Source organism: Zalophus californianus, chromosome 2, assembly GCF_009762305.2.
Source record: "Zalophus californianus isolate mZalCal1 chromosome 2, mZalCal1.pri.v2, whole genome shotgun sequence".
Classification (NCBI taxonomy): Eukaryota; Metazoa; Chordata; class Mammalia; order Carnivora; family Otariidae; genus Zalophus; species Zalophus californianus.
Window position 1 is genome coordinate 174,983,137 of NC_045596.1, and position 14,019 is coordinate 174,997,155.

At 42.5% G+C, this 14,019-nt stretch overlaps 1 protein-coding gene across 2 annotated transcripts in view; it reads left to right on the forward strand.

Moving 5' to 3' along the window:
* Window positions 1–9,940: 9,940 nt before the first annotated feature.
* GSR (glutathione-disulfide reductase) overlaps window positions 9,941–14,019 on the forward strand; it is a 40,951-nt gene continuing 36,872 nt past the window's right edge. For both annotated transcript variants that reach the window (XM_027598337.1, XM_027598339.1), the window contains exon 1: window positions 9,941–10,257. In XM_027598337.1, the coding sequence (XP_027454138.1) occupies window positions 9,961–10,257 (297 nt within the window). In that variant the 5' untranslated portion in view covers window positions 9,941–9,960. The remainder of the gene's footprint in view (window positions 10,258–14,019) is intronic.

Here is a 14,019-nt window from a genome sequence, read left to right on the forward strand (position 1 = left end):
TTTGCCAGCATTTGTTAACTGTTAATGACTTACCTTGGCCTCACAGTTCTATGACCTCATTGCCATCCCATGACTCACCTCTATGGCGCTTCTGCCCACCTGCAACGCAGTTAAGCTATGGTGGTCCCCACAATTTACGCAGTTTAATGCTTTGAAATTTCGTTTTCTGACCCATGCATCAATCCTCCCACCTCACCCTTCGATGGATTCCAACACATTTATTTAGACCTCGAGTTTGCCTGGTACTGTAGAACTACGGGAGATTCAAATACTGTAAGTTACTAAATCTGGCCTCAAGAAACTCAGTGTACTAGCCCCGTAAACCAGCACCTGCGTGCTGTGATAGGGATACACACAGGGTGCTGGCGAACCCTACCCTGAGGGCTTGGGAGAAAGCCTTCAAATTGTGTTGTAAATGTCAGGAATTGAGGGGGGCAGTGAGCACCAAAGGAAGAGTGGGATTTCAAATTTAGGAAACTGAATGCAGAGGAACTACCAGTTTAAATATGCAATGGTTTAAATAGTTTAAATATTAAATATTTAGTAGTTTAAAAGATTGCAATTTAAAGTTTGAATGGAGGTGTGTAGGTAGGTTGGAGCTAGGCCCACAGGGCACTCTGCTTTTTATATAGGCTAAGAACTTTGCCCAGAAAGTGAAAGTGCAAAATAGGAGGGCACAATCTCAAAATCAATCCCGATGAAGTAATATAAATTATAACATGGCATACCAATTAAATAATTAAATATATTGACTCATTCAGAGATTCTCATTGGTTGTCTGCATGAAGACAGGAAAGAAGGTTCTACAGCTCTTACCATCTTCATTTTGGTATCATTTCCTCCTTTAGGTTTTTTGGTTGTTTTTTTTTTATTCCCTGGCTTTCTATATTCCTAATTTCATCTGTTGATGGCACCAGTGAATTCCTGTCAAGACAAAGTGGAGGCTTGCGAGTATTCCAGATTTGCTTGGGGTCATACACGTTTCCCAAACTTTGTCGATGGTGAAGTCTCTTCACTGTGATTGTCTACTGCTAACTCCTCGAAAAAAGACCACCAAAATAACCTGTTTGAGTAAAACCAAATTTCTCACTTACTGCATTAAGGGAGATTACTATTTTGACAAAAATCTTATTAGTGTCTCAGAGAGAGAGGGTCAAGGGTGATTTTTATAGGGTTTTGGAGTTTAGGCTGTAGAGGTTTAAGGTGGCCTTTTCAATTCTTTTGTGGATACCTCCCTGGGAATGGACATAGTGCCTGGTATAATAGTTAAGGACTGGTGGGCTGAGCAAAATGAGGGACTTGATAACCGATTAGTTTCGTTTTTTGGTAAGGAAGGTGATTTGCCAGTTGAGTCATCAGTTCAACTTCTCAGTACCTGAGAGAGAAGCTTTTTACCCAGATGAGCAACCTATTCTTCAAATAAATGGATTCTCAGGAAAATTTAAAGCTAACAATTAAGCTATGTACTAATTGACAGCCTACCTGTGGGCAAGAATTTCCTGAAACAAACAGTAGAGTCATTATGGTGATTGAGGGCTACAGATGTCTCAGTTCCCACAATACAATCTTATGAACATACTTGAGTATAGTATAAGAGAAAGGGATTTTAAAATCTAGATAGTTTGTATTAAACCCTTAACATTTTTTTTAAAGATTTTATTTATTTGTGAGAGAGAGAAAGTGGGAGAGAGAACACTAGGCGGGGTAGAGGGAGAGGGAGAAGCAGACTCCCCGCTGAGCAGGGAGCCCGACATGGGGCTTGATCCCCGACTCCAGGATTGTGACTTGAGCCGAAGGCAGACACTTAACCAACTGAGCCACCCAGGTGCCCCTAAACCATTAACATTCTTAAAACACAAAATTCACATTTCTCTTAAGTGATGCAAACTGTTCATGTATAAAAAAGTAGAACTGTCAACATTTAAAAATTATATATCATATTTGGTAAGGAGACTAATGTTTATTATAATGTAGCCTGAATTATATACATTAAGTGTATCCAAACTGCTTTTGTGACTTAATGTTGGAAATTTTGCACTAAAAACATCAACTAGTTGGGGTGCCTGCCTGGCTCAGTTGGTGGAGCATGCAACTCTTGATCTTGGGGTTGTGAGCTTGAGCCCCACATGGGGTATAGAGATTATTTAAAAAAAAAAAACTATTAAAAAATCAACTAGTTAATTTTTTCAATATTTTATTAAGAAATTTTTCAGACAAGGGGTGCCTGGCTGGTTCAGTCAGAAGAGCATGTGACTCTTGACCCCAGGGTCGTGGGGTGTAGAGATTACTCAATAAAACTTTAAAAAAAAAAGAAATTTTTCAGAAAAAAAGTTGAAAAAAATTTAGTGAGTATAGCTATCAACCTGTCTTTTTTGGTGCATTTCAAAGTTGCAGACATTAAGGGCTCCTGGTGGCTCAGTGGGTTAAATCTCTGACCATTGATCTTAGCTCAGGTTGATCTCAGGATCGTGAGTTCAAGCCCCACATTGGGCTCCATGCTGGGTGTGGAATCTACTTAAACATTAAAACATAAACAGTGGGCACCTGGGTGGCTTGGTTGGTTAAGCGTCCGTCCTTGGCTCATGTCATGATCCTGAGGTCCTGGGTTCGAGCCCTGGGTAGGGCTACTCCCCCTACTTAGTGGGGAGTCTGCATCTCACTCTCCTTCTGCCCTTCCCCCATCTTGTGCTCTCTTTCTAAAATAATAAAATCTAAAAAACAAAAAAAAATTGCAGACATTAGTACACCTCCCCCAAAATACTTGTGTGCATATCATTATGTCATATGAATATGTATACATATGAATATGTATACTTCATGTAGTATGCATACTTTGGCATGCCTATCATTAACTACAAAGAAACGTAAATATCTAAACTGTATCATTCCTTGAGTTCCAATATGAACATTGTTAAGAGAGAAACTGAGGCATACTGAAAATTTTAAGTGTTTGAGCAAAAATCTATTTGATTTGGGCAGCATCCAATCCAGCAGATACAAAGGAGCTCTGAGTTGCTATACAAAATGAAAGACTTTTATAGCCAGAGGGAGAGGGAACAAGGAAGTTATTCTAGGCAAAAAAAAAAAAAAAAAAGGGTTGGTTATTGTCAGGTTACTTTCTTTTAGGGGATGACAAAAGTCTATCCAGCAGATTACCTAAGGAGTGCTGAACAGGCAAGTCCATTTCTGGGAAAGCCAAACTCAGTTTGGTGATGGGGGGGCTTAGCACAAGTGACTCCATATGGGTGGGGCCTGTTGTCTTCTTTATAGTAGCATACACCAGTGCCACCAGTATCTCTATCAAGACAACTTTGCCCAGAAAATAACCATTGTTTTGTTATTTTTTTTCTATCTTGGATTAATTTTGCTTCTCCTAGGACTTCAATAAATGGAATTGTACAAAATGTAGCATTTGGATTAGGCTTTGTTCACACAGCATAATTGTTTTTAAATTTTTATTTTAAGATAATTATAAGTTCACATAGAATCATAGGAAATAATACAGAGAGATGACATATATCCTTTACCCAGTTTCCCCCAATGATAAATTCATGCATAACCATAGTACAATATCATAAACAGGAAGTCAATATGGACACAACCCACCAATCTTACTCAGATCTTACTGGTTTTACATACAATCGTGTGTGTATTTGGTTCTATGCAATATTATCACTGGTGTTGATTTATGTGACCATCACCAGTCAAGATACAGATGAGTTCCATCACAAGAATCTCTTGTCCTACCCTTTTATAGTCACAATCACCTCACTTTCTATCCTTCACCACCACCAAACCCCAAGCAATCATTAAAGGATTTCTATCTCTTTAATTTTGTCATTTCAAGAGTATTATGTAAGTGTGATCATACAGCATGTAACCTTTAGAGATTGGCTCTTTTCATTCATTATAATCTTGAGATACAAACAAATCGTGTGTATAGATATTCATTCCTTTTTATTGCTGGATTCTATTCCTTTTTTTTCCTCTTTTCTCTCCCTTTTAAAAAAGATGTTATTTATTTGAGAGAAAGAGAGAGAAAGAGAGCGCGTGTGCAGGGGGAGGAGCAGAGGGAGAGGGAGAGGTAGACTCTGTTCTGAGCACAGAGCCCGACACGGGGCTCAATCCCATGACCATGAGATCATGACCTGAGCCAAAACCAAGAGTCAGATACTTAACCAACTGAGCCACCCAGGTGCCCCTTTTTTTTTTCTTTTTAAGTAAACTCTATGCCAAATGTGGGGCTCCACCTCATCACCCTGAGATTGAGGGTCACAGAAGGAAGAGAGAGAGAAGGATGTGACTAGAATAGCTATACAGAGCTATCAGTATGGTGGGACTTCATTTCTTCAGCTGAGAGGTATGGATGTTCACTGCATTATTCTTTATATTTTGTTTATTTTAGATATTACAAATACATTTTGAAAGTAAAGTTACAGAAAAAATAACATATTTAGATTTGGAATAGATGTAAAGATTCTAAAGCTTTTTATGGTCTCCCCCATCTTCTTTCAAAATACATTGGTAACACAATTAAGTAGAGGTCCAAAGGGTGAAAGAGCTATTGAGTGCATGTGTGATTTCCCCCAGATGTGTCTTCTGAGAGAGTGTCCAACTTCCCAACAAAGCTGACTTGCTGTTCTTGTCAGAAAAATTCCTTTTGTGTATCGTAAAATTTGCTTTTTGTTAATCTCACATTCAGTTCTGTCTCTTCAGTGTTTATCCTTTCCTCAATATTAAACACTGAAATTGCACAACTGAATATTTGTTTTATTCCTTTCCTCAAATTATTTTTATACTCATAAATGACTACAATTATCTTTACATTTGCATCATGAGAAATACATTTCATTGAGCAACCTGTTTATGCAAGGTTCTTTGTATACAACTATTTCCTGTACAGACTTCTCAGATTGTTTGTAGAAGTACTATTACCACCTTCCTTCTAGTATAATAGCCCTTGATCTGTAACCTCAACTAACACAAAGTTGTGATATAAATTAGTCACTGATGAGTCATGAATACAGTTCCTACAAATTACACTATAGAAAGAATGCAGAGGGAGAAAAAGGCTACATTTTTTTTAAAGGGTATAATGCTAAATGAAATAAGCCATTCACAGAAAGACAAATGCCATATGATTTGTCATATGTGGAATTTAGAAACAAAACAAACGAACAAAGGAAAAAAGAGAAAAACAAAAAAACTAGACTCTTAACTATAGAGAACAAACATGGTTAAAAGAGGGGAGGTGGGTGGAGGGATGGGTGAAATAGGTGATGGGTATTAAGATTATGATGAGCATTGAGTAATGTATAGAATTGTTGAATCACTATACATATATATATACCTGAAATATATATATATATCTGATACATCACTGAAATTAATATAACACTGTATGTGAATCATACTAGAATTAAAATTTAAAAAATCATTCAATTATACATACAGTAGGTAAATTTTAAGTATGTAAATTCTCAATGGTTTTTTAAAAATAGATGAAGAGATAAAAAATGATACTTGACATTTTCTCCTACACAAAATATCATTTTAAAAAATCTTGGACTGGGGCGCCTGGGTGGCTCAGTCGGTTGGCCATCTGCCTTCAGCTCAGGTCATGATCCTGGGGTCCTGGGATCGAGCACCACATCAGGCTCCCTGCTCAGTGGGGAGCCTCCTTCTCCCTCTCCCTCTGCTGCTCCCCCTGCTTGTGCTCTCTCTTTCAAATAAATAAATAAAATCTTTTAAAAAAAATCTTGGATCTTTTATTTTTACCATAGGACACTATCTATAATGGTTTCTTTCCACTAATGGTTAAGAGAATAGACTTCAGAGTTAGGACTCTAGGATTTGAATTCCAGCTCTGCCATTCACAGCTGTGTAATCTTGTACAAGTTATTTATCCTCTTTGAACCTCAGTCTTTTCATCTATAAAATGGAGATAATAATGGTATTTATTTCTTGGGTTGAGGAGAAATAACAAAGTTCTTAGTACTGCACCTAATAAAGCTCTTAAGCACAGTCCTTAGTTCAATATGTATTAATTATTGGTTTATTATTTTGACAAATATTTTACAGTGTCTTTGTGGAAATCACCTAAGTTTGTCTAATGTTCCAAGAAAAATTCAGGGATGCCTGGGTGGCCCAGTCAGTTAAGTGTCTGCCTTCGGCTCGGGACATGATCCCAGGGTCCTGGGATCGAGTCCCCCATCAGGCTCCTTGCTTAGCAGGGAATCTGCTTCTCCCTCTGCCTGCTGCTTCCCCTGTTTGTGTGCTCTCTCTCTTTCTCTGATAAATAAATAAAAATCTTTAAAATAAAATTAAAAAAAGAAAAATTCAAAAATGAAATTATTAAGAGATGAAATAATGGCTTGGGGCTTTGCTGTTTCACACAAATCATGCTAGTTTATAACGATGTCACAAGACTGTCACACTTGAATAACTCATTGATTTTCATTCTCAGCATTTTTTAAGTTTATTTATTATTTATTTATTATATATTATAATTATTATAATTTGTACACCAAATGTGGGACTCGAACTCAAGACCTGGAAATCAAGAGTTGCATGCTCTTCTGACTGAGCCAGCGAGTTGCCCCCATTTTCAGCATTTAATACCATCCTGAAACTACCTCTTACTAACTACATTGACTAAATTTTTACTGTAGCCGATAATTTTTTTTGCTTGAAGAAAACTTAGAAACAGTCTGAAGTCCTCAAGTGCTTGGGAAATGGCTACCCGTTCCCCTTCCCATGTAAGTCAGAAGCAAAGGTAAAAACACTTATACGAACAAAAAATATTTTAGCCCAAACAATACTTTATAGATCTTTAGTTTCAACATATTGCATGGGTTTATGTAATTAGGTGGTAAAAAGTTCTTTCCTCCTTTAAAACTAGCAGGGATATATAGATCTTTACCTCCTTTCATCTTTATATTGTTTTATGGCATTTTTCTCCCATATTTCCTGGTTCAAAACTTGTCATCTTTGACTATTGTACCCTCCCTCCACTCTGTCTTCACTTCCTCATGCCTGCACAAACTTTTCCTTCCTATCTGTTCTCCATACTGCCACCTTTGCCTCCTAATAGAGTCAATTTCACCATCTCCAGTTCATTTCATATATTTCCAGGGAAAGACACCCCTAAGAAATCTTCAGCAACTCCTCATGGCCTCTGGCGTAATGTCTAAACACCTTAGCCTGGTTACAAGCAAGGCCTTCCAGGACACCACCCGTTTCCCATCCCCCCTTTCAAACTGCCTACAGTCCAGCCAATCTGCACTCCTCTATTTACCCATCTACTGCCTCATTATCCTACCAACTCATTTCCTCCACTCGAAGTTATTCTCTTTATTTGATACACCTACCTCCTTTTGGTCAGCCTTCCCATTTCACAGATGAAAAAACTGACAGAGAGGTGAAGTGACCATGACAGTGCCTGTGGTGGGAAATGCATCCAAGTTTCTCAGACTCTTTACTCCTCAATATTTCAGTGTGTATCTCTTAAGAACAAGAATATTCTCAGGGCGCCTGGTTGGCTCAGTCGGTTAAGTGTCTGCCTTCGGCTCAGGTCATTACCCCCAAGTCCTGGGATTGAGCCCTGTGTTGGGTTCCCTGCTCAGTGGGGAATCTGCTTCTCCCTCTCCTCCTTGTTCTTGCTCTCTCTCAAATAAATAAAAACTAAAAAAAAAAAAAAAAAAAGAAGGCTATTCTCTTACATAACCACAGTACAATAATCAGGAAATTTTGCATCGATGTAGTACCATAACATATTATATAGGCCACACTTCAAATTTCACCAACTATCCTTTACAGTGAATTTTCGCCAATCCAGAATCCCATCCAGGATCAAGCCTTGTCTTTATTTCTCATATTTCTTCACTATTCTTTAACCTGGAATAGTTCCTTTGCCTTGCTTTAATTTCAAGACATTGATAGCTTTTATTTTACTTTTTAAAACAATTTATTTGTTTGAAAGTGGGCGGGGAGGGGCAGAGGAAGAGAATCTTCAAGCAGACTCCCTGGCTGAGCATGGAACCAGTGGCCAGACTCAATCCCATGACCCATGAGATTATGACCTGAGCAGAAACCAAGAGTTGGACACCCAACCAACTGAGCCACCCAGGTGCCCCAAGACATTGATAGTTTTTAAAAAGTATGGGCTAGTTGTTTGTAAAATTCTCCTCAGAGTGGGTTTTTCTGAGTGTTCCCCCGTGATTAGATTCAGATTACGGATTTCCAGCAGGAATACAACATAAGTGAAATTGTGTACTTCTTACTGCTTCACCTCACAGGGCCCACAGTGACAACTGTCTCTTTACTGGCAATATTCAACTTTGATCACTTGGGTATGGTGGTGTCTGGCCCCCTGTAAAGTTACTCTTCTCCCTTTGTAATCAATAGCAATCTGTGGGGACATATTCTAAGACTGTAAATAAGCTTTTCCTCATCAAATTTTCACCCATTTACTGATGTTTACTGACACAATTATCACTATGATTGTTGCAAAATGTTGCTTTTCCTAACTGTTGTTCCTTCTACATTTATTACATGGTGTCCTACTGGAAGAACTTTCCTTTCTTTCCCCATATTTTTTTTTCTGATTTTATTTATTTATTTTGACAGAGAGAGAGAGAGGGAACAGAATCAGGGGGAGTGGAAGAGGGAGAAGCAGGCTTCCCGCCGAGGAGGGAGCCCGATGTGGGACTTGATCCTGACCTGAGCCGAAGGCTGACGCTTAACGACTTGAGCCACCCAGGCGCCCCTCCCCATATTACTTTCTAAACAAGGGGGTAAAAAGGCTTAAAAAAAAAAAAAAAAGAAGTGGATACCATTTTAACTGGAGTGTAGTTAGTCCCCATTCCCCTTCAGTGCGCTGGGTCCAGCTTCTCTGTGACATGGACCTTCATTCCTCGGGCTACAACAAGGGCTCTCAGCCTGTGGGTGATGGGCCGGGTCATAGTGCGGCAGAGGGTGGCCTAACACCACACAAATTCAAAGCCCACTTACTCCTTTCTTGTGCAGTTGGTGGTTCCAGAGATTCTAAAACGACAGTCCAGGGACGCCTGGGTGGCTCAGTCCTTAAACGTCTGCCTTCGGCTCAGGTCATGATCCCAGGGTCCTGGGATCGAGCCCCGCATCGAGCTCCCCGCTCAGCGGGAAGCCTGCTTCTCCCTCTCCCACTCCCCCTGCTTGTGTCTCTCTGTCAAATAAATAAATAAGATCTTAAAAAGAAAAAAATAAAACGACTCTCCAGTCTCTATTGCTTGGGAGTAAAATGCTTTTGTTATGCTTAACTTGTGGACCACAAAAATATTTATTCCAATGTTTCCCAAACTAAATATGTTCTAGATTCTCCTGAAACCTAGAGAATTGTTTACAGCATAGATGGCTGGGGTCCGGCCCCCAGAGAATCCGATTTAGTACATCTGGATTAAAGCCCAGGAATCAGCAAATCAGCAATCCAGGTAGTCTGCGGATCAAACTGAGAAACATCACCCTCCAAAATAATGAAGGGCATACCTCCCTTCCTCAAGAAGTTGGCGCCACTGGCAACTCCCAAGGTCCCCGCTCAGGAAAAGGCGGGTGAAACAAAACAGGGCGCTCATCCCTCCTCGCCCCACAGGGCCTTCGGAAAGCTACATCCGGTTGATGCCACTCGGGTGCGGGGTCCCAGGTGCTGGGCTGAAAGCCGGAGAGAGCCCTCTAACCCGGTGGGTTTGGGCCGGGCGGGCAGGCTGGCGCGCGGGGGGGGGGGGTGGCGCCCGCGGGGCCGCGGCCAGGGAACCCCACCCCTCCCCTGCACACCCTCCCCCCGCGCCCTGGCCGGGTGCTTAGTCACCGTGAGGCTGCGCTTGCCCGAGGCCCGGGCATTTCCCCCCCTCCACCCCCTTTCCCGGGACCGCCCGCGGCCCCCCCCCCCTCCCCGCCCCGCTCTTCGCGCGTACTTCCGCGTGCATGGCCCTGCTGCCTCGGGCCCTGAGCGCGAGCGCCGGGCCGAGCTGGCCGCGGGCCGCGCGCGCTTTCCCCCGCTTCCCGCTGCTTCCGCCGCGGCGCACCCGCGCCCTCTCCCGCGCCATGGCGTGCAGGCAGGAGCCGCAGCTGCAGCGCCCGCCGCCCGCCGCCGGCGTCTCGGCCTCTTACGACTACCTGGTGATCGGGGGCGGCTCGGGCGGGCTGGCCAGCGCGCGCAGGGCGGCCGAGCTGGGCGCTAGGGCCGCCGTGGTGGAGAGCCACAAGCTGGGCGGCACTTGCGTGAGTACGGGGTCCCCGGCGGCGGGCGTCTCCTGGCGCTTGTGTCTCTGCGGCGCCGCGTCCCGCAGCCCGGCTTTGTCTTCGCTTCGCAGGGGCAGCCTGTCCTCTTTGCTAGTGCAGTCCGTCTGTCCGGGCATGGGTCCCCAGCGCCGCGCTCTCTGCTTTCCCACCCGCATCTGAAATCAGGGTCCCAGCAGGTTTAGAGGAGACAAGTGTTAAGGGCTTCCCCGCGGCTCCCAAAGCGAAGCCTTCGTCTCTTCCAGCCCAGGGGCAGTGTTAACCGTAGGGGGTTAAAACCTAACAGAACTTGACTGCATCCTCCCTCCTCAAGGTGGAAGAGTACTGTATTCCATCCTTGATCTCATTCCCAGATCCGTGAAACAACTGCCCGTGGAAAAAATTGCAGCTGGCGCGGGGGGTCGGGGAGCCGGATTGGGTACACGCCTTGGAGGAATGCGGATCCTGAGCCTCTCATTTCAAGGGGCACAATGATTTACAGCGGTGGTTCTCTCCCCTTGACTGCATATTCGAATCACATGAGAAGTTGGCAAAATTCTGCCTGGGTTCCACTCCCGTGGCTTCTGATTTCACTGGTCTGAGGTGCAGCCTGGGCTTTGGGAGTCTTTAGAAGCTCAACAGGTGATTCCGATTGCGGCCAAAGTTGACAACCACTGACTATAGTATAGTTTACCTCGATGTAGGATTTACAATTAATTGAATTCTCAGATCTTTTCCTTTTGTTGGTTTTGTGTTTTTTGGGGGGTGGATTTTAAAACCGCCTCCATAAAAGAGGGTCGAAAATCTTACGATTGAGAAGCTTCGTTAAAAAAAAAAAAGTTCCCATGTAATTGCTGTGGCCTTTTCTGTCACAAGACTTGGGTGAGGTACTTGCTATTAACATTACAATTCTGTATCCAAGAGTAACCTGGGATTGGAAAGGGTTTTCCACATTCTTTTGGAGACTGATGTTTAAATTACACCAAATTGGGGACTCCTTAAGGGCAGGGATGGGTTCATGTGTTTTGCCCCTTTTATCACCTTAACAAAATATCTTGCTCAATAACCATATGTGTAATGAATCAAACTCAAAATTGACAGTTTGTGGAAAGGGCTGACTCGTCCAGTACTCATTTTTCATGTTCAGCATGAAAGTGGGAATGGAGGAAAGGAAAAATCCCTGGTAATCATCACCTTGCACCTTGACATCTTAGTGCAGACTCCATTAGAAGTGTGTCTCTGCAGAAAACAGAGAAGGTGCCACTAGGAGGCCCCCTGGACAGCTGGTGAGAGCACTTGATGATTTCTCATCCTCCTACCTCTTTTTTCTTTCTTTCTTTTTTTTTAGGATTTTGTTTTTACGTAATCTCTACACCCAACGTGGGGCTGGAACTCACAACCCGGAGATCCAGTCTCACGCTCTACTGACTGAGCCAGCCAGGCACCCTGTACCTCTTTACTTCTCTCAGTTTTCCTCCTTCTGCGTTACATCATAATCAGCGTGTGGCATCCATCATTCTTGCCTGGTTCCACTGATATTAATCAAGAAGGGGCATTTTTAGGTTCTTGTTAGGAATATGAATACACTAAGAGGTGAACTACGTCTGGAGCAAGCGAAGAATAGCTCTGTTCAGCCATTTACTGCTTCCTTATAGAATGCCTGGCCTTGCCTGTGTCATTCTGCCACAGCAACTTTTCTTTTCCTGTAAGCATTGGTATCTTGGGGAGATCCCCTATTTCATATTTTCATGACATTCCATTTGGGTTCTTCTCAAACTGGCTTTTGGTTTTGAATTACAAGGAAGGGTGTTAGGTATGTGTTGAATATCAGAGAATATGTAACAATTGATAAGACAAGAGTTTAAATTTAAGATTCCAGTTATCTAGGCTAGCTATAGTTGCAGTAATAAACTTCTTATGTCCTGTGATTTCCAAGCAGGTGCAGGGAAAAGGGAGGCCCTCTGAAGCACATCATTTCATTTGTTCATGTCTTCATTTCCTGTATTCTAAGTGCTAAGTACTTGGATTGAGGCTGGCGGAGAGAAAAGGGTAGATACAAATATCTGAAAGGCAAAGGTCCCTTCCCACATGGAATTTGCAATATAGTGGGGAAACAAAATGTTGACAGTCAACTCCAAAGTGAGGTGGTCTGTGTTAATTGCTGCCGATAGTAAAGAATTACAGTAGTGGAGAGTTGGAATCATCACTTCTGCCTGGGCACCATGGGATGGATGCTTTTGTGAAGGAGAGAGTATCTTTCTTTCTTTTTAGAGATTTTATTATTTGTCAGAGAGAGAGAAAGAGAGCACAAGCAGGGGGAGCGGCAGGCAGAGGGAGAAGCAGACTCCCCGCCGAGCAGGGAGCCCAGTGTGAGACTCAATTCCAGGACGGTGGGATCATGACCTGAGCTGAATGCAGACGCTTAACCAACTGGGCCACCCAGGCTTCCTGGAGAGAGTATCTTTCTGAACTTGAACAGGATGAATACCATTTTTTGATAGGGTAGGATCAGAGGCAAAGGCAGAGAGGCAGGTTAGGTTGTGTAATTGAATTTGGAGCAGAGGGTGTCTCTAATAGAAGTCAGATAGGGGAAGCTGATGGGTAGGTTGTGGTAAAAAAAAAAAAATGAAGTTCCTGGGGGCACGTGGCTGGCCCAGTCCATAGAGCATGTGACTCTCAATGTTGGGGTGGTGAGTTCAAGCCCCACATTGGGTGTAGAACTTACTTAAAAAGAACGAAGTGAACTGTGTGAAATGGTTTTTGAGTAGGGGAGTGACTCAATAAAAGTGGTTTTGTGGTAGTGGTACAATTGAAAGATGTCCCTGGGGACAGTCAAAAAGAAGTTTCTTTAATATTGATTTGTTAAGCATTTTCTTCCTAAATAAAATATTTTGATTCTGGAGCATGGTGAATTTTTTAAGTTGCTGCGGATGAATTCACACCGAAGATCCAAATTAAAGTCTTCCTGTACCTTAACTCAACTTCTGGTGGTGATCATCCCGTTAGAGGGATTGTGTTTTTTCTTTTTTAAAGATTTTACTTATTAGAGAGAGAGAAAGAGTGAGCACGAGTGGAGGGGGCAGAGGAAGAGAGAGAAGCATACTCCCTGCTAACCAGGGAGCCCGATGGGGGGTTCAGTCCCAGGACCCCAAGATCATGACCTGAGCCAAAGGCGGAGGCTTAATCGACTGAGCCCCCCCAGGTGCCCCAATACTTTTAGCTTTATGAAACACTACATGAACCTTGTTATTTTCCTTTCATTTAGGATTAGACTCCCACAGATCCTTGTAGCAATTTGGGAAGCATTGTTCTGGTTCAGCACCCTTACTGAGGAGCAGAGTGGTGGCAGCTAAAATATACTAAACCTAACGGATAAACCAGGTCAAGAGGCATGGGTAGCTCTCATACCATGATTCCACCCTTAAATTGGTCTTTATTTTTCTCCATGGGGAAAAAGTTGTAGGGTATTAGGTTGGACACTAAAAGTGGGAAACTGGAAGAAATCATCTATTTTTCCCTAGAATTCAATTAAAGATAATAAACTCTTGTTGCCTATTGCAATTAAGTCATTTCTGAGGGCAGAAAAATAAATGAGATGATCTTTGAATTCAGTTTTTGGCATCTCCAAAACATTAAGCGTAATACTTCCCTCGTGATCAACTAAGGAGAAATGCAAAGATTGCCCAGAGCCAAGGTGAATGAGAGCCTTCTGGGAGTTTTGTCTCTGTGGTTCAGTTCTCGGCCTACGCAGACATGGGAAGAATC